Source organism: Chelonia mydas, chromosome 6 (genome assembly GCF_015237465.2).
Source record: "Chelonia mydas isolate rCheMyd1 chromosome 6, rCheMyd1.pri.v2, whole genome shotgun sequence".
In the NCBI taxonomy this organism is placed as follows: domain Eukaryota; kingdom Metazoa; phylum Chordata; order Testudines; family Cheloniidae; genus Chelonia; species Chelonia mydas.
The window spans coordinates 62,911,095-62,932,250 of record NC_051246.2 but is presented as its reverse complement, the minus strand read 5'-3'; the positions used below and the strand labels follow the sequence as shown (position 1 = coordinate 62,932,250).

The 21,156-nt window shown below is 38.3% G+C and overlaps 1 protein-coding gene across 8 annotated transcripts in view; it reads right to left on the bottom strand.

Moving 5' to 3' along the window:
• Positions 1–570: 570 nt before the first annotated feature.
• Positions 571–21,156, bottom strand: part of FUT8 (fucosyltransferase 8) — a 275,730-nt gene continuing 255,144 nt past the window's right edge. For all 8 annotated transcript variants that reach the window (XM_043548805.1, XM_043548802.1, XM_037900242.2 and 5 more), the window contains 4 exons: positions 15,503–15,749; positions 13,415–13,591; positions 7,867–8,017; positions 571–1,640 (listed from right to left, as the gene is read on the bottom strand). In XM_043548805.1, the coding sequence (XP_043404740.1) occupies positions 1,323–1,640; positions 7,867–8,017; positions 13,415–13,591; positions 15,503–15,749 (893 nt within the window). In that variant the 3' untranslated portion in view covers positions 571–1,322. The remainder of the gene's footprint in view (positions 1,641–7,866; positions 8,018–13,414; positions 13,592–15,502; positions 15,750–21,156) is intronic.

Here is a 21,156-nt window from a genome sequence, read left to right as displayed (position 1 = left end):
CTCCCTCAAACTTAAAAAAAAAACTTCTCCTCTAGCCTCAGACTATGCATGTGAAAAACCAGGCCAGAAATTTTGCTAAATTAGTGGGGAGACTCTCAAAATCAGCTAGGAAACTGCCTAACAGAGTTAATTCTGTGGCTCCAAAATAAAGAACTGTTGAATGGGAACAGGCCAGCTTAGTCACAAGCCCATTAGCTTTAGGATTTCTCTCAAACACACTACAGCAAAAGGGAAGTCCGGCTATGACTAGATACAGAGGAGCCTAACCTTTTGAAATGATAGATTTGCTGACAAGTACTATAAACAATGTGTTATATTTTACTTACATTCCAAAGTGATTGCATTCAATGCCAAAATAATAAATTAATGTTTATAATTCCCTAACAGAACTTTATATTTCAGAAGAGAAATAAAGAAGATGGAAAGCTGGAGACTTAGAGAAAAAGATATGGACAAGAAATTCTGAAGCACTGAAATCCATTCTCTGTAGAAGTCCCTGAGAAACAGTGACCCACTGGCAGTTATTTAACTGAGCAATGAATATTTAAAAATATATAAAACTCCAGCTACTCGTTTTTTAAATTTATTTTTTGTTATCAAAGACAATGTCCAGAAACATACAGTACTAAAGAATCTGTTCATGGCATTGTTTACAAAAGTTCCTAACAGACAGTGAATATTTTATTGTTTGGATGTATCCTTTATTATTGATGAGGTGAACTAATCAATGGAATTGTTTCTTTTAAAAGAATCTTGTAAAGAAAAAAGATCTAGTCTGATTTTTGAACCTGTTGATTGGAGCAAGTTCGCCACTCGTGACAAGACCAGTTAAAGATCAACTCTTGCCTATCAGTGGAACTGGGCATGGCTCTTCTGAAAAGGTCACAGATCTTTCAAATATAGGCACCATGTTGTAAATTCCGCACATACAAAATATGTTCATGTCACTCAAATTACACAATATGGCAGTGTTATAAGTCTGAGTATTATAGTCAATTAATGGCAAAGAGGAGAGCACAAAGCTCACACATGACTAATGACAGGGACAAATCTTGAAAGAGACAAATAGTATAAAATAACAGTTTTCCTGGGAGGATGTGTGCACGCGCATGTGTGAGAGTGCATACAACAAAAAAAAAAGTTCAACACAAAGTTCAAATAATGACCTGTCCATTTGCTCCAAGCTTCTTATTCAGTCTGAATGCTGAAGGCTTTCATTTTAACTACATGTTAAAATGCAAATTCAAATCCCATATAAGCCTTCTGTATGTTGGTTGGTTCGAACCGATTAGAATTGAGTGAGTGACAACCCTCCTTTTGTTCTATTTGTCAGCCTCTGGGTATGTAGGGTACTTGACTGTCTCGATTTTCTCCTTTACTTTGTAAGATGGGTATAGGCCTGTTCTCCCTAATTTCCTATTGATGCCTTTAGAGTAACCATCCCAGTGGTTTCCAGCCACACCAATTATATCTTCAGGTTCCATGGGGATTTCATCAGCAGTTCGTGGATGATGGGCATAAATGGCAATCTGGTTGTGCGCATTCTGTCCTCCAAAATAGTAGATATCATCCAAAGAGTGGAAATATGCTGAAGCATCTGGATGCAAAGTCTGCATGATTTCATAGGCAACTCGACAAACCTTGGAAAAGAAAACAGAAAAGAAGCCATGAGTGCAGTATGTCCCTAACTCAACACAACAGTCAACAACATACACCCCACAGCTACATTGCACACAAAAGAAGTTCAAGCAGTGGAATTTCCAGCTTAAACTCTCAAGTTCTTTAAATGGCATATTTGAAAAATACTGTACGCTTGCTAACAAATATCACGTAACTCTGCTGTCAGAGTTCTTAACATCACATTTGGGAAAAAAAGAAAATGAAAACTTTGCACTTTTCAATAAAGAGGTGAAAGCTGAAAAAAATCAAGGATTTATAAAAAAATCACAGTTTAGGTTTGTCTTTTTTTTCTTGTAACAATACTTTGAAATAAAGCAACAAGTAAAATGTGTCATCTCTCTACACAGAAAATCTTGGAAATCAGTTTTCCCCTCCCCCACAGGATTTAGAGCTTCTACTCAAACAAAACATTAATCAAAGGCTTTACTTATCCACTGTCAATATCATGGACCACTCTCAGTTAGGTTTCAAGTCAGGTCCTGGAATAGAGTCAGCATACCACTGTTTCATCTCAGCAACATATTTTTATATGAGGTAAAGGAGACAGAACTATGTGTCATTTGCATGCTACTAGCATGTAGAACATCGTATCTCACAAACCTCCCCAATGGTTCATGCAGAAGTTAAAAAAGATAGGAAAGAAAATCAAGCTTTGTGGGGTGCCAGAGATGAATGCTCTGGAGGTGAAGGAATGTGGTGAAGGCATTAGTGATTGCAAGAGAGGATTAGAAGCATTTGAGTACTTTTCCATTATTCCTTACTATGTCACTGAGATGAAACAGTGGTATTCAGTGATATCAAAAGCCGCAGACAGTCCCAGGAGTGTAGGCATGGACATTCTCTGTGGACAGGACAGGTGTCATCCATCAGCACCACCAATGCTGACTCTATTCCAAGACCTGACTTGAAATCTAACTGAGAGGAATTCTTGAACCCCACTAAGTTGTTGTGGGATACTCCAGCATTTATTTCAGCAACTTCAGAAAGAGTTGAGTGAAAGTATCAGGTCTTCCCCTTAGGGATTTGAATATTTCTATTCACATCCATCACCCCCCTTCATCTTGTTGTCACTGCAGTGAATGAACAATCCAAACAAGTGTACACATCTGTCCCTTGAGATAAAGATAAAAAAAGTAGATCTCTTTGGGTGGAAAGTACATGCTATGGCTTGGCTTAAAGTTAGAATCACAAACTACTTAGCCATGGTGACCAAATATAATTATATTCAGTGGGACAAAGAAGAGTTATTTTCTAACAAGGTACCCCCTGACTTAAGAGGAGTTTAAATCAATTTGGTCAGAGGATCATCTCACCATCAGAACCTGTCTTCAAGCTACTTTACACTCTGCAGACCCAGGGGCTAGATCAACGGCTACTGCTATTGCCAGGAGGAAAGACCCCAGGTTATCTGCCTCAGGATTCCCTACAGAAGTACAGAATGTGGTACAGGATTTACTGTTTGATAGACAAGAGCTATTTAATCCAAAAATGGATTACACGCTGCACTTTTTAAGAGAGTCTCAGACCATGCTTAGATCTTTGGGAATTCATACTTCCAATTTTAAAATAAAAAAGCATAAACCTCAGTATAGCTCTCAACAGAGCTCTCAATCATCTATGCCCTAGTACAACCAAATCAGTGTAGGAAGGGACAAAGGTTCCTAAAGTGGAAAGCGATTTCTTCATTGGCTTCTCAACTATCCCACTCACAGAAACAACAAATCTGATGCTTTGGTCAAGGATACTGAACCAATCTATGTGGATCTGTATACCTTCCTTTCTCCCCACCCCACTTTCTGCCTCTCTTTTTTCAGGCATGCCTTGACCAAAATAACATCAGACTGCTGGATCTTGCAGATCTCTCAGCTGCACTTTGGGATTTTATGAAATGCCTATCAGTGGTAATTGCTCATTTACATCAGCAAGGTATTTATGTGTATCCATACCCTGATGATTAGTTAATCCAAGGGTAATCAGTCCAGCAGGTCTCCAAACTCAGTGAGATTGATTCTGTGCCAGTTCTCAGAGTTAGGACTAAAAATTAACCTAAAGAAATCTCATCTATTGCCGTACCAACCCTAGACTCCTAGACTCCAGGTGACGCCAACTTCAACTCTCCTAGACTCCAAGTGATGCCTTTTGCCAGATTGAGGCTGAGATCTCTTAATTCTTGGATCAGACTTAATTCTTGGATCAGATTCTTGGATCAGTTTATCATCCAATCACTTACAGAATGAACTGGCAAGTCACGATCCCTCAGTAGAATCTCTTGTCCCTCTGTTGGTGGTTAGAGACAGACATCGTTTGTAGATATATCTCCCACCCAGACATTAGTCACCAGATGGATCCACAAGCTGCTGCAGTGTGCATCTGGGTCAATTCCAGATGCATGACCTATCGAACTTTGCAGATTGATCAGCTCATATAAATGTGTTGAAGCTCAGAGTGATTTGCTTCACTTGAAAATCATTCCTATCACTGTTGAGAAACCAAGCTGTGCAGATTTTGACAACTCCACAGCTGGGGAGGAGCAAAATCAGACTCCTTTGTCAAGAAGCCGTTCTGCACTGGGAATGATGCATCAATCATTGCATAGATCTCATAGTGATACATCTCCCAGGGGAATAAAATGCTCTGGCAGATTAATGAAGCAGGAAAAGCTGATCCACTCACAAATGGTCTCTAAAGGAGTCAGTGGTGAAACATCTTCCAAACATGGGGTTTTCCAAAAAACAGATCTCAAAAAACACCCTCTGTTTTGCTCTTGAGGGGGTCAGAGTAAGGGTGCTCTAGCAGATGAATTTCTAATCTCCTAGTCACATCACCTGGGCTATGCATTTTCTGTTTTTCCTTTAATTCTCAGGGTTCTAAGTAACATGAAGCAGGACAGGACTCAGATGATCCTTGTGGCCCCAGCATGGCCTTGTCAGTTTTGGTATCTCTCCGATCATCAGTTCATAGCTCTCCCATTTCTACTGGACTTAATGACTCCAGATTCTGGAAACAGATTCCAGCTGGACCAAATGTCTCTTCACCTCACAGCCAGGAGACTCTCTGGTTAACATTATTCAATGTTCCAATGAAGTCCAGACTAGGAAAATGTATTTGGAAATGTTTTTTCCTATGAATGCAGTCAAAACAATCTGATCCTCTTTGGGGGATCTACTCCATTAATCCTGGACTATCTTCTATTGCTAAAACACTCAAGACTTTCATTGAACTCGATCAAAGTTCACCTGGCAGCCTTTTATCCTCCTATTCAAGGTTCTTTGGTGTTTTCTCATACAACTGATGAGAAATCAAAAGATTTCTTATGGGCTTATTGCACATGTATCCACCAGTAATACAAATACAATTTTCTTGGGTCTTAAACTTAGTCCCTCCTTCATTTATGGAGCTCTCATTTGAGCCTCTGACATCTTGCTCCCTCCATCATTTATCAAGCAAAGTGGCATTTCTGGTGGCAATCATTTCTGCGCATAAAGTGAGTGAGATCTAGGCGCTCATGTCTAACCCATCATATACAATATTCCATGCAGATAGGGTAACTATACAACCTCACCCTAGATTTATCCCTAAAATTGTCTTGCTCTTTCATATTAATCAAATACACACATACCTATATTTATTTCCAGGCCTTGCTCATCCCCAGATGAGGCAAAGTTACCTACCCTAGATGTCAGAAGAGCCCTGTTGTACTATCTTAGCAGAAAAAGATCATTCAGAAAATCTCCTAGACTCTTCATAGCATATGGGAATGCATCAAAACGTAGACCAATCTCCTCTAAGATATTATCCAAATGGATCATGTATCCAGATTTCTTACATCATCGATAAATTACAGCTACCAAGTAGGCTCATTCTACCAGAGCCCAAGCTATCTTAGCAGCCTCCTTCAGCAGAGTTGCAATCATTTAAATTTGTAGAACAGCAATGTGGTCCTCAGTTCACACATTTACCAATCATTACTCTCAAGCATCAGCATCTAGAGCAGATGCTCAACCATTTTATATGAAAGTCTGCTCCCTTTATAAATGAATTAAATGTTTTTGTTATTTCCAGCATGCTAGCAATTGTAAAATCAGTAGCCCTACAGTGTAGACTGGAAGAATCAATTTGCTGAAAAAGACTGATAATGTCTTCTTGCAAAACCTCATGCTTGACAGTGAAAGTTGACACATTTGCTGCAGTATGAAACTGCCATTTAAACAAATATTGAAATAAATGGCCATACCATTTTGTCAGTTATGCCACCTTAGTAGCAGAAGCAAACCTTTCCACCCCTAAGGAAATGTTAAATACACAACAGATGAAGTGAATATATGTAATGGGAAGCTTTGAATTCCATCCCACAGCTTTTTATATTATGTGCAACTCATCTATCCATCTCTATCTGTTAAATTATATCTGTTCATTCATTTTGGAAAACAACCCATTTTATGGCTATTGTTTCATAGAAATGTTCTGTACCAGCATAATATTTACATATTACAGAATGCTTACTGAGTGGAGCATTTAGCAGGGAGCACATGGCACTGAGATTTGCACTGTTTACCTGTGGACCTCTGCGTAGCATTTAAGATGTTTGTCATGACCTATAATGCTCAGAAGGACCTAGGACCCGTCTAACTGAGGATTGCCTCTCCCTCCAAGACATACTGCCACAGCTGTAGTCAGTGGAGACACTCAAGCTGGATCACCCTTTTTATAAAAAAGAGAGAGCGCTGCTGACAGGATATTCTTGGTTGGGGCTCTGAGAGTTCCTCCTGCCTTGCTCTGAAATAGCCTGAATTTGATGACTTTCAGAATAGGCTGAAAAAAACATTTGTTTGACTGGATTTTGGGGGAGGTTTGAGGGCATAATTTGGGGGGAAGGAATGAGGTATAATTTGGGGATGAGAGGCTTTTCTGTATTTAGTTATTGTCTGCTGGCTCTGATAAATTGTTTTCTGTATTTAGTTATTGTCTGCTGGCTCTGATAAATTGATAAATTGTCTGATAATTTGGGGGAGGTATGGGGTATAATTTGCGGATGAGAGGCTTTTCTGTATTTAGTTATTGTCTGCTGGCTCTGATAAATTGTTACCTCCATTTCATTATTTCTGTCAGAGTTAATTTATTTTTATATTAGTATTTATATTGATATGTGGTTATTTTATGTTTAATTATTGTTAGGGTGCAGAAGGTAATCTGTATTTTGAAGTTGTGCAGGATATTCGCCTCCTAAAGTGATTTCAGCACTCATTAGTATTATGCCTGTGTATCAATGTAACAACAAAATCATGTTGGCCTATGCTGCCAATATCCACAACTGAATTCTCTCTGATCAGTACTGCCATTTAAGAGCATAAGTGACAGCAGTAGGACCTTTGTCTGATTTTAATTACACCTTTTAGCTTTTTCACAGATATCCATCTGCCTGAACTGATGTCTTTTGGATCAGATGGAGCATCATGCCAGTGAGAAAACACTGCTTTTACTATACTATTTGTGTTTTAAAATCCTTAAGAATTTATCATGATCCATGAAATTATATTTACATGTAATAGAACAGAAAATACCACAATAACTATTGTATCATTCATATTCCCACTGGACTGAACTGCTTCGTAAAGCTACTCAAGAAAACAAGCCTATAGCATGTAATTATTTGCACAACAAATCTGAGTGGATTACAATGGATACAATGTAAATTTACTGTACTGCTTCTGGCCTTGTGGAAATGTAATTGACCCTGAAGAGGAATTTCATTTCTTCCTTTCCCCTCCTCTGAATCCTATGAAGTAATCAACTGAGGCCAAAGGCTGAGGTGTTTAAACCTCTCAATATCAGCGCACTGAAGTGCAGAAAAGGATAGATTTGGGTTATCTACTGACTGTATGCAAAATCATAGAGTATTATACAAGCCTAATTACCTTCTGCTTCTTTTAAATGCCCTAAGCCAAGTGCATTAAACAACTACAATGGCTGACTTCAGTGGAGGAGGTGTAATCAACAAGTGCTAGCAAATAGTTCAATATACAGATAATATTATATGGAATCTTTTAATTCTTTCATGAAATTTTCACTACAAAACACTGAGAACATGGTACTATAGATGCACTAGCTAGCATTAAGTAAAAAAACTCAGACTTTTAAAAGAATTGACTGTTGTAATGTATATTTAGCTGTTACATTGCAGTTTACCTGTGACGAAAACGTACAGACCAGGAAGTCTGCCTGAGACAGAAAGTGGATATCCAGAATAACACCCCGCAGTGAGTTTTCAGTGTATCGATTATGAAGTCCAGCTGACCAAGATATGGAGTTATCACTGATAAATTCATAATTTGGATATCTGGAAAAAATATAATCTACAGTTAATATCAAAGCATTAAAATTAAAATTTTACAAACCGGAAGCACCAACCTAATTGTAAGAGCCAGCAGTTTTAAGTCACAATTCTCTTCTACAGAGAATTTACCATTGCCTCTTTGACCACTCTAGGATTTTAGCCCTCTGTCCTCTCCTTTACCACCTCGCAAGGCCTCCTTCCCCTCTGCTCCCCACCACCACCAAAAAACCCTTCACCAAGCAGAGTTTTGACCCTGTAAAGGGAGAAGGGCCAGAGACTCCATGTGGTCGACTAGGGACTTTTTTATGTCTACTGATTTTATGTGGAACGCACTCAGATACTATACAAATGGGCACCAGGATGAAACCCTAAGATAGATAGATAGTATGGCACTGTGTTTTGATTTTAGAATACTTTTAGCCATATTTACTACCATTCTTTCTTGGAGGCTTTTAATTTGAGCATTCCATATGGAAATCAATTACTGGTGATAGGGTCTGACAAATAAACAAATGAGCAGAAACTGAAAAAAATCAATTTCACTTTATAACAAAGTGATTTAAATTATAGCACTGTTCAACTATAGTTACAGTGTAATTATGAAGCATACCCCTGCCAATTATTGGATTTAACCTGCCAATTATTGGATTTTTTTAACTAGGTGCATTTATCAAAATGTATAACTTTATAGTAATTACAGGATAATGTGTTAAGTATGATACTAATGGAGTAAATAGTGAGTCATTCAATCATATAGTTAACAGTCTAGTTATATGAATTAATGGTACCTACAGTATCAAGAGTTCATAATTTAGAGCAGCTCCTAACACTGGGGCCAGAGCAGCTGCTGGTCCAGAATCAAGGTGCTATAACTGGCTTTCTTAGTACCTTCCCTTCTCCTCTGCTAAGCATAGCTCAGAGTAAGAGAGATTAGCTCCAAGTGCTTGGATAATGACCGAAGTTAGAATCTTCGAACACACTTTGTTTTATATATCAGGGGACACTTAAATATCAAGCCCTATTTGGTGGGAATATGCCGAATTTAAACCCTCACAACGTAAGAACTACTAGAGCAATTTTCTTCAAAGGTGAAACATGTCATACGCAAGGAGGCTTTTCTCTCCAAAATTAACTAGCTGTGGCCATTGAGACAGGGAAAATCCTTTGTCTAACGTCAACAGCTGATATTGCACAAAACAAGAGTTTTATTTGCTCTTAAATACGTTGTTTGAAGCATCTGGCTTTGGGGGAGATTTAATTAGAATTTTGTGTCTTGAAGGAAACATTTCTTTCAACATAAAAATGAATATATTCATGGAAAACACTCCAGAGTTAATGACTCAGTTTTAAAGATAGACTTGGTTATACATAGAATGTGGAAACAGAGGTTAGATGAGAAAAGGAAGAAACTCTCAATTTTGAGAAGATGCTGCTGCTGCTCCTGAAGAGAAATAGACAAGGCCACGTATGACAGGAAATAGGGGTCATATCTATGTCAGAGAGAGAGAGAGAGGGAGGAGCTGTAACTAGCAATATTTTTCTTCTTGTCTTCCCCATTGTGTCCAACAGCTTCTGCCAATGTTGCACTACTGCTCAAAATACAGTAGATGATAATACTAGGGCTGTCGATTAATTGCAGTTAACTCACACGATTAACTAAAAAAATTAATCGTGATTTAAAAAATTAATCATGATTAATCATACTGTTAATAGAATACCAATTGAAATGTATTAAATATTTTGGATGTTTTTCTACTTTTCATATATATTGTATTCTGTGTTGTAATTGAAATCAAAGTGTATATTGTTTATTATAAATATTTTCAGAGTAAAAATGATAAACAAAAGAAATAGTATTTTTCAATTCACCTCATACTAGTACTGTAGTGCAATCGCTTTACTGTGAAACTGCAACTTACAAATAGAGATTTGTTTTTGAGTGCAGTTATGTAGCAAAAAAAACAAACAAACAAACAAAAAAAACAGAACCTATGTAAAACTTCAGAGCCTACTCGTTCCTACTTCTTGTTCAGCCAATCGCTAAGACAAACAAGTTTGTTTATATTTACAGGAAGTAATGCTTCCTTCTTCTTATTTACAATGCCACCAGAAAGTGAGAACAGGCATTTGCATGGCACTTTTGTAGCCGGCATTGTAAGGTATTTACTTGCCAGATATGCTAAACATTTGTATGCCTCTTCATGCTTCGGCCACTATTCCAGAGGACATGCTTCCCTGCTGATGATGCTCATTAAAAAAATGTGTTGATTAAAACTGTGACTGAACTCCTTGGGGGAGAATTGTATGTCCCCTGTTGTTTTACCGGCATTCTGCCATATATTTCACGTTATAGCAGTCTCAGATGATGACCCAGCACATGTTGTTTGTTTTAAGAACACTTTCACTACAGATCTGACAAAACGCAAAGAAGATATCAATGTGAGATTTCTAAAGATAGCTACAGCACTCGACCCAAGGCTTAAGAATCTGAAGTGCCTTCCAAAATCTCAGAGGGACGAGGTGTGGAGCATGCTTTCAGAAGTCTTAAAAAAGCAACACACTGATGAGGAAACTACAGAACCCGAACCACCAAAAAAGAAATCAACTTTCTGCTGGTGGCATCTGACTCAGATAATGAAAACGAACATGCGTCGGTACGCACTGCTTTGGATTGTTATTGAGCAGAACCCGTCGTCGGTATGGACGCATGTCCCCTGGAATGGTGGTTGAAGCATGAAGGGACATATAAATCCTCAGTGCATCTGGCATGTAAATATCTTGCAACGCCGGCTACAACAGTGCCATGCAAACGCCTGTTCTCACTTTCAGGTGACACTGTAAACAAGAAGTGGACAGCATTATCTCCTGCAAATGTAAACAAAATTGTTTGTCTGAGCGATAGGCTGAACACGGAGGAGGACTGAGTGGACTTGCAGGCTCTAAAATTGTACATCGTTTTATTTTTTAATGCAGGGTTGTTTGTGCATAATTCTATATTTGTAAGTTCAACTTTCATGATAAAGAGATTGCACGACAGTACTTGTATTGGGTGAATTGAAAAATACTATTTCTTTAGTTTTTTACAGTGCAAATATTTATAATAAAAATAAAGATAAAGTGAGCACTGTACACTTTGTAGTTTGTGTTGTAATTGAAATCAATATATCTGAAAATGTAGAAAACATCAAAAATATTTAAATAAATGGCATTCTATTATTGTTTAACAGTGCGATTAATCCCGCAATTAATCGCAATTAAATTTTTTAATTGCTTGACAGCCCTAGATAATACTATTATTGTTTAAAATATATTTTATTTGTTTTGCTAATGCGAGTTTAGCTTGTCAGCATGCTTTTATACAGAAAAAGTGTAAAAACAGCAAGAGCACTACTGTTGAATTTTATTTGTCAGAAAAAAAAAAAGAATACAATTTCTCTGTAATCGGAACTTTTTTGACCTATATAGTACATCACCAGACTTTTGTGGAACTTATAAAAAGCCAAATCTCACAAAATCACTTTCAGAATCCAGATAACTCTCATTATCAATCCCTTCTTATACAGCATAACAAGGGCATCTTGCAAAAGGAATGTGTAAAGTTGAATATCCTGCAGTTGAACATACATTCTGTGCGATCTGTTACTATGATATTATGGGGATAACATGATGATACTGACACACCCCATTACAAGTTCTTGTCACCAGAAGCACTAAGAGCAGGTGACTTTCCTCAACCTATTCTAGAACAAAGTCTACATACCATATAGAGTCAAAACCTCACCTCATTTCCTGGGATTTTGCTTTAGTTACAAACAAAAACTAACAATAACTTAAAAGTTCAGTTCAAGTCTTCTCCCCAGGGTTCTTACTTTAGTACTGCTTAGGCCATATTCTAGATTCTCTCTCTCTCTACAGAGCCAGCTCACTTTTGTCAGCATAAGGTAACCTGCCACCTACTTCAGAGATTCAGAAGCTGTTTACTCTTTCACAGCAGGATCAACACTTTTTAAGAAGGTGGGTTCAAGTGGAAGAGATTCCAAATAACTTGTTGATTTTCAAAGGAACACTTGTGAATTTCTGTAAATGTTCCCAGAAATCCTACAGTGTTCAACCCCACCACAGTAAACTCTGTGTACCACAGAGAATTGTGACTTAAAACAGAAAGATCGCATTTCATACTTTAAATCTATTTTAATTTCTTGTTAACTTGAGCTTCACTGCACACAGTGGAATCTTCTAGCCCCTTGTAATTACATAAGTCTATTCAGAAGAGAACCTCTCATTTTTTCCTGTCTCCATTTGCTCAGGAATCCCAGGTTTCTAGATGTTTCCGAATCTGGGCAACCTCCATTTCATGAATTTGATTTCGAATCACCTTATAGTATTCTGTCAGCTCTTCAATTCAATCTGGCTAGTTAAAAGCATCAGAATATAATACAGAATTCCTTAGGGTCTCTGTCTTTCTGAAGAAATTATCAACCACTCCTCTTCACTGTAAAGCCAAAGGACCAGATTGTGATAATCAAGCAAAATAATTAAAACTGGCATCTCAAAGCTTTCTTCATATTGGATTATCTGTATGCATTATTTCTTCCCCACTCATAGTTATCAGTTTCTGGTAGTTCATTTAAGCTTCATTATAAATCTCCTCACACTGCATTCAGAAACAGAGGGTTTTATTTGCTTTTTGGGGAGGGGATACTTTTTAAAATGTTATCTTCCTTCAGAGACCATTGACCTTGGATGAGACTGAAACTACAGCACAGTTGAGGGACTAACTCAAGCTTCAGTGTGTTGGAACAGAGTGGTTTAATGGATTTAGAAGTTACTAATGCTGATGTTTTTGCAAGACAAACTACAGCCATTACATGGCAAAAAAAAAAATGTTTTAATTTAATGTAGTGGGAGTAAGGAAACAACAGTGAAGTGCTCTGGAAAATCTCCAGATGTGCTGGGGAAATTAAAATTGAAAAGGAGAGAGACAGTTTGTGCAATGCAACGGACGTTGAAAGTTTAAAAAAAGCATAACGTGCTCAAGATTGTATTTATTTTTAAATATTTTCCTCTTTTTCTGCTTTACAATACTAAAAATGTACATTATTTTTAAATGGCCGAAGAGATTATGCTCAATTTACAAAGTCTTACCGATGAGCTGAGGCCAAACATGGAAAGATTCAGCCACAACCAAAAAATTTCTGAGAAAATGATCAACAAATTACAAGAAGGGCTATAGTGAAAGTTGAATTGTAATCTCAACTGTATAAATTAAACTACAGATACTATGTTGAAATACCTACATTAAGAATTGTACTCACAAAGGTCAGGAATTGTAGAACTCTTCCTAACTGACACGAACACTTCCATTGCACATCTATATAATGCAAATATAATTAATCTTACTTAGATTTTGCCTCTTGTAGTAGCGAAGGGTCATCGGTAGCCAAATAAACCCGTTTTTTGTCTATATGCATTCTGCGGGCAAGAAGCTGGAAACGTTCTTCAACATGTACCATGTACTCTTCAATGGGATGAAATGCTGCCTCTGTTCCCACTTTGTCTGTCCTTCGGACGTGAACACTGAAAAGAAAGGCAGACATTTGGGATTCAACTTGTAAATCTTTTATATTTTTTATAATAGACAGTTTGGCAATTGAAATTTAGATTTTATCTTAGAATAAACATTTTTGCCCCATTATGGCACTCAGATGAGCCTTAAAATGAACCACTAAATAAAATGAAAAAGGATTAAAAATCAATAGTGTCTACAGACAAATATTCACCAAATGTGAAATACTAATTGCAAAGTCTGAAATATGCCAGGAACCACAGGACATACTAGATTTGTTATGTAACACCATGGGAAGTAACTACCATCCTGCCCTTGAAAACAGAATATAATTATTATTTTTGGAGGCGAAATGCTAATATGCTCCATATCTGTCACTGTGGAAACTTAGAGCTACAGTTCTGCAAACCTCTCCAAGTCTCTGCTACTGAGTAGGCTGAGGCTGACCTTCCTTTGATCTTTTCTACATACATACACCTAGCAGGTTTTATTTAGTTGCCACAGTGTACAATTTAAATTTCTTCATATATATGGAAAACTATATATGAGCTGTCAGGACTAACAGTAGTACATTTTCTCTGGTCTCAAAAGGAAGTGCATTTTTAAGATATGCTTGTCCCCGCCTACCTTTTACTAAGTCAAAACACTGCCAAGTAATTCCAATTTTCTGTATAGTGCTCCAAGCATTTCTCTTTTGGGTTTTAAATGGAACCTTATTTGTCCTCATCAGAACTGCATCAACTGTAACACCTTTTAGGATTTGTCAGATACTTCCATTAAAAATCTATGGACATTATATTCCAAACAAGTGATCTATCCCATGACAAATAAATGGCTTCAGATACTATTCAGGAATTCAAGGAGATTAAAACCAACAGGGCGTGGCATGAAAATGTACATTCATTGCCCTCATATGGACTAGTTAGTTTACTCCACAACAGACAATATTTTCTTTCCTTGCTCAATATTTTAAAATATCATGTTTTTACAGGTTTCCTGGCAGCTGGCTATGCAGTCTGCATGTCCAGTCTGATGGGAAAATCTAGAGGGAGCAATGCAGGGGCAAGGAGAAATTTCAGCAATTAGCATAGGTGTAACAGAGCATGCTTGTCCTTTAAGGTCAGGTGCAGCCTATCACACCTGTTACAGGGCCATAACCCTTTGAGAGCAGACATTCTGGTACTTCTAGTCTCCAGGAAGTCTGCTGAAACCAAAGGCTCCTCGGAGATGATACAGGTTATAAAAGTCAAGCTATGGTATCAATGGGAGAAAGACATGGAGCCTCTCTACTGGAAGACCTGAAGGAAAACAGGTGTGGTTTTTATGTCTCTCTTTGCAAGGGCCCAGGGAAGGAGCTTGAGTGGACGTTGGGCCAGAAGCCACTGAGCAGGCCAGGGTTTGCCTTCAACTGGTGAGGACCCCTAGAGCCAAGAGGAGCAAAGAAGACTATTCAGAACCTATTGAGAAGGTTGTAAAGGACACCTGTAGTCAAGGGGTAAAAGCAATGTTATGAACCCTGATAAAAGAGAGGAAAAAAGTATTTGCAGGCCCTAGCAGAAGGGCTTTGGACACCTAAGTAGAGACATAGATGGGAAGATTATAGGAATATAGATTTATTGTAAATTATTGGCATATAATTTGTATATTAATAAACCAGACCAGAGAACTGGAGATATTATCTTTAAATTCTATTTGTATGAGATGTGATCACCAGAGGCATTGAAGCGGTTAGGAGAGAACTGATGCTCAGCTGTGCACCTAACAACATAGAAGTAAGCAACTGTAATACAGTGTAAAATGATTGATATAAGATTTCTAAATATGTGGAGTCTCGTTTTGTATCTATCATATTTTGGAAATTTATTTATAGCTAACATTTATGATGTACAATTTCTTGGCAAACACCAAAATAAAATTCCTACCCAATAACTGGATGTTTGAAACCAAGTTTCCTTGTTGCTTCTTCGATTTCCTTTTCTAGCCATGGCTGTGGGCGAATCAAATATTTGACAAACTGCGAGACCCACCACACCGCAGGATCCCCATGGACACGAATTAGTCTATCAGCCAGGTCTTCTGGGACAGCCAATGGCAAATAAGGTGGTCGTGGGTGTAGGCTGTCAACAATGGGAAGTTCCACCACCTGAACATTCTTATCATTTGCTTCACCTGTACCAGAATACAAATAGGATGAACCAAGAGTTTCAGTTCAATAACAATCTACATATGAGATATACGAGAATATGTAACATTCCAGATGGATTACCAGAACAGTATTTTCAACTTGTTAACAATGAGGCTAATGAACCCCCTTTCTATTTTTGTTGAAACTTTATTTATAATAATGGATTAATATTATGCCATTTTTTGTGCTTTTCTAACAACCTATGCCACTAGAATGTCTCTTCATTGTTATTAGGCTGATTATATATACAATAGACCAGAGGTTCTCAAACTGTGGTCCTTGGACCACCAGTGGTCAGCGAGCTCCATTCAGGTGGTCTGCGGATAGTTCCCTCTAAGGTGCATGCCTGGGCAGCCACACACAAGAGAATAAAGGGCCACCCTAATTAGTGTAGCCGTGCAGGTGTGGCTCCACTAATTAGGTGCCTGGACCCTGGAGAAGACACACATGTAAGGTGAGGTGGTGGCCTTGGGGGAGTAGGGTGTAGGTGGGAGGGGGGAGTGGGGTGAGAAGAGGGGGTGGGGGGAATTTGGGATGTGCAGGGCTGTGGCGGCCAGAGAAAGAGGTGACTTTCCTCAGCTCCAGGACTGTGGCTGCCGGGGAGAGATGGCCCTCCTTCCCAGCCTCAGCTCGGGGGCTGCTACGGTGGGAGAGAGAGGGAGAGACCCCCCTCTTTCCCAGCCCCAGCTCGGGGGCTGCTGCAGTGGGGCAGAGAGGGAGAGACCCCTCTCTTTCCCAGCCCCAGCTCGGGGGCTGCAGCGGCGCGGAGAGGCACATCCATCGCATTGGAAAGGTAAGACTACTGATATTAAAATATGAGTTGTGCGCTTTTTTTGTAGAACAAAAAATGTTAATCATTAAGGTTTTTTTTTATATAGTGCGTTTATCCAAAGCACTTTACAATAGTTAGCTAACGATACAAACAACATTTGGAAAGATCATTAAGTGGTCTGCTGAGACCCTCAGCAATTTTCAAGTGGTCCGTGGGAAAAAAAAGTTTGAGAACCACTGCAATAGACCAACAAACCCTCTTAAAATATCACTATTGTGCTTCTCGGTCTACTTGGACATTCCTTGCAATTCCAAATGATCAGAATGAAGTTGAGTGTTTAAAAATAAATCAAAAACATTATTTCACACAGCAAGAACTGGATGACAGAAAAATGCAACCACGAATTCCTGCGGTGTTTCAATATGGGGACAGCTCTCAATGTAGGTCACTTATCAAAATTTTCCATATACTATTATTTAATGTTTATATTACAGTTGAACCCAGAAGCCCCAGTCATGATTGTAGCTCTGTTGAGCTAGTTGCTGTACAGAGGAAGACACAGCCCTTACTCTGAAGAGCTTACAATTTATGATGAGTAGCATACCAAGGAGTAGGAGAGAGGGAGACAATCAAATGCACATTGTATATACATGCATGAATTTGCCTTCTTTTAAATATTAATTATAACAGAACTGGTTTGTACACACATTGGGTTGCATCACTGACAGCTAAATGCCAGGGCAAAACCAGAGCTATTTTAGATCTGGGGCACCACTATTAGGACAAAACTAATACCATTAAATATTCTCTTAGACTAAACTTTCAAAAAAGAATAAAAGTGTCCACATTTCTGATGTTCCCAGAGCTGAACAAAAGCAACGATGATCAGAAAATTAGAAGCATCAGAATACAGTACTATACCTTTTAATTTTTAAACAATGAAAGATTTAGATATGCATTTCTAGTGGGCTGATCAACTCACAAAAGACGCTGTCATCGTCTGCAATGGATTCCAGTGCAGCACAGTGAAAGCTGATCACTGGACCACTACAGAAAGAATGCTTTATGAGTGGTTCAGAGGATAAGCATATTTTCAGCTTAAGCCATTAGAAACAAACGTGGTAAAAATACTTTTTCAGTACTAAGAATAAAGTATTCTATGAAGGTTTGGAAGTTAAAATGATCAGAGAATAGTTGTCAACTATTAAGACGGCTAATGGGCTCACAAAATCTATTTGGTGTAAGTAAGAATAATGAACCTGTGTCTTATTCAGTAAAAGGGGCTATTAGAAAATTCCCTTGGTTGCAACTGTTCTGTGTGTATGTAAAATTCATTTCAGTACACGTGTAAAACGAAGCCCATGAACATGACATTTACTGCATGATTAAAAGGCAAGCTGCAAGAATTTTTTCACTGGTACTGTAGAGTACATCAAAGCTGGCAATCAAGGTTCAGGAATAACAGCAATAACCTCTATGAGATGCAGAACTTTAATCAGGAGCTGGTTGGTTAAGGTGAGGTTATTTTCAATTAATGTTTTCTGGAAAGAAGCCTACAAATTATGTAGCTGCAAATAATTATTACTCATGACTTTTAGAGATGAACCTGTATCTTCTTTGGATATGAGTCTTATACTGTATAGAACTACGTTTTAACTTGTATCTGATAAAGTTATTGAACTGATAATTGAAAATAGAACACCACACTTATGGCCTGCTACAGTAGGATGGTTCTGTCAGTACAGTTATACTGGTTTAGCTAAACTAGCAAAAATTGTCCTAGTATAGATGCAGTTATAACACTATAACTGGGCTTATACTCGTGTACCTTATGCCATTCGATGCCACCATAAATCAGTGTTTCACCCTCATCTGGAACACTGTATTCAGTACTGGTCACCCCATCTCTAAGAGGATTTCACAGAAGTAAATGGGATTCAGAAATGAGCTCTTATATGAAGAGAGACTGAAAAGACTGATAAGTTTACTTTAGAGAAAAGATCAATAACAGTTCACTATTATAAAATATACAAAATATTGAATTTTGAATAACATTAAGCAAGTGGATCTCAAAATACAAGAACAAGGTGCCATTAAATAAAATTGAAAGGTGGCAAATGGAAAACTAATCAAAGGGCATACTTTTTCTCATAACACAAAATTAGACCGCGAAACTCACTGTCATTATAAAAGTAATATTTTTTTTAAAGTTTTAAAAAGGCTGTGAAACCTCATGCTTTAATCTCTATTGAGGTTAGGAGACTAACAAAAGAGTGTTGTCCTCAAAACAGTGCTGAAGTGCATTTTAAAAAGAGTGCAGCCTTATACAGGCATTCTGCAGAGCAGTGAATTGCACCTGGAAACACACTATAGTTTTCAGACTATGGCTTTCTGGTGTACCGACAATTGAGTGCAATACCCCTCTCACATTCCATCACCACTAGTACTGAGCTCTCTCTATAACATTTCCAATCAATCTTCTCTGAGAGGTCAGAAATGACTCTTCAGACAAAGATGCCATCAGGGAACCCATTCTGGTCGTAGTGCAGAAGCAGCACTTCAGAGATAAGAGAGGAAGAGGAAGGGCTACAAGATGTGTCCACAATCATTCGTCTACTCACTTCCCAAGGAATTTGACCTCTCCCCTCCCAATTTCTTCCTGTTACAAACCATTTTAGTTTTATGTTCAATGTATATATTGTGGCTAGGCATTACCTTGCCTCAGGGGGCTCAGCATTTTCTCTCTGGTGGTGGGGGCCTGGAGCAAATCAGTCCCACTCCAGAGAGTTTTTTAATTTCTCATTTGGGTTTTATTTTTTAATATTTAGAAGGTGGGCTTCTGGGTAGGCCCAAGGAGTACTCTTCAGCCAAACAAAAAGAAACAAATTCATAACACGGGTCTGGATTTCTGAAATGGGAGTGGTCTGCTGCTGGAGGGTTAATGCAAGCTCCTCAAACATCTTGATGAAGGTCTGCTTCCTCAATCTGAAGTTCTACACCCATTAGTTATAATTCCAGGTTTCCAAGATTATGTGGTCCCATTATACTGGTTCTCTGGGACCAGAAGCGGTGGTCCACTCATGGGCATACCAATGCAATCTCAGCACTTGACCCATCTGTTCGTTGGGACCACAGTGGATTTTCATTCCATCTCTGGATCAGCCACCTTCACCATCTCAAAGTTTTCTGGACCAATTCCATCCTGTATCCAGTAATGTACTGCATGAACATTTGTCCAGCGAGCGGTAGCAGACCCACATCATCATATACTTGTTGCATGTCTCCAGTGTTGTTTGGCAGAATGGAGAGATAAGTGGGAGCTGCAGTTGCAAAATACGTGAATGTGGTGTATAGTACCAGCAACACGCAGCGAGGTGATTGCCAGAGCATCTCCTATGACACACAGGACTCTGTGATACCACTCCTGAAATGGTAGTGTTAAATGTCACATACTGAAAAAGGGCTGTATGGATACAGATATGAGCCTGTGTACAGCCTGTACTGATGCCCAGCTCAGCAATGTGGACACTTGTCACAGGTATGGGATACATGTGCTAGCAGTACACAGACAAGTACCCAGGGAAGTGTACAAGTGTAGACATAACATTAGACATGTTAATTTTAGTTACAGAAACACCTATTGAGTTGGTGGAAAGTGAAACAAGAAGCTAGATAGACTTTCTCAAGGTTTAATCTACTTATAACGACCAAAGGGGAAATTGTTGGCAAGATGATAGGCTCAGTAAAATGAATTACATCACCTTCACAAGGAACGTCAGATGTACTTGCAGCACCCTCCACATTCTTGTTAAGCTAGAATGCACATGAATTCCTAGTTCCTGGAAGCACAAGTTCCAAGATAGGGAATCCTGTGCAAATGGTATCCTTGAATAATTTTTTTTAAAACTTAGAATGCTGTATGGAACATTGTACAAATCCAGTTATCATTTCACATGTGTTAGTCTAAAATGTAACATATCATAATATAAATTATTTTCCTGATATAGAGTGACTAATGTACGTAAGAAAACCCAATTGTAAATTCTCACTTGAGCAGTGCTTTTTTGCAAGAGACAATGCACATAACCAACTGCAAAACTAAAATTAAATACATAAGGTCATTATTATTTCAGGAGTCCGTTTTCAAAATGTGTTATGTCATTTTAGGTTTTTCTAAGGTTAAGCAAGATACATAAGCCACCTAATTCAGAATCATAGCTCTTTGCCTGAAACATTCCCCTGTGAAATCATCAGAACCACTTGAAGAAAAATAAAATGGAGGAACGTGCAGCAGTGGTATCCCGTTGATAACATTCTACTTTAAATTTGTCTCTTCCATCATTGTGGGTGATGAAAGAGAGACTAACTGTTGGTTTTTATTCAATTTTTTAAAAAATCATTTGGCAGATAGACTCAGCAAAACAAAATGGTGTAATGAAGGAGAAGATACTCCTCTGTGTGAGGAACACATAGGCATCAGAGCAGGTGACAGTTCTATTGCCCATCCCACTCATCACCAGATGCTTCAAGTGTGACTTATAGAATTGCCTGCAAGGGTACAGTAGTGTTTATATTTAAAAAAATGGTCACAATGCATCAAAATTGTGACCTGTGGGCTG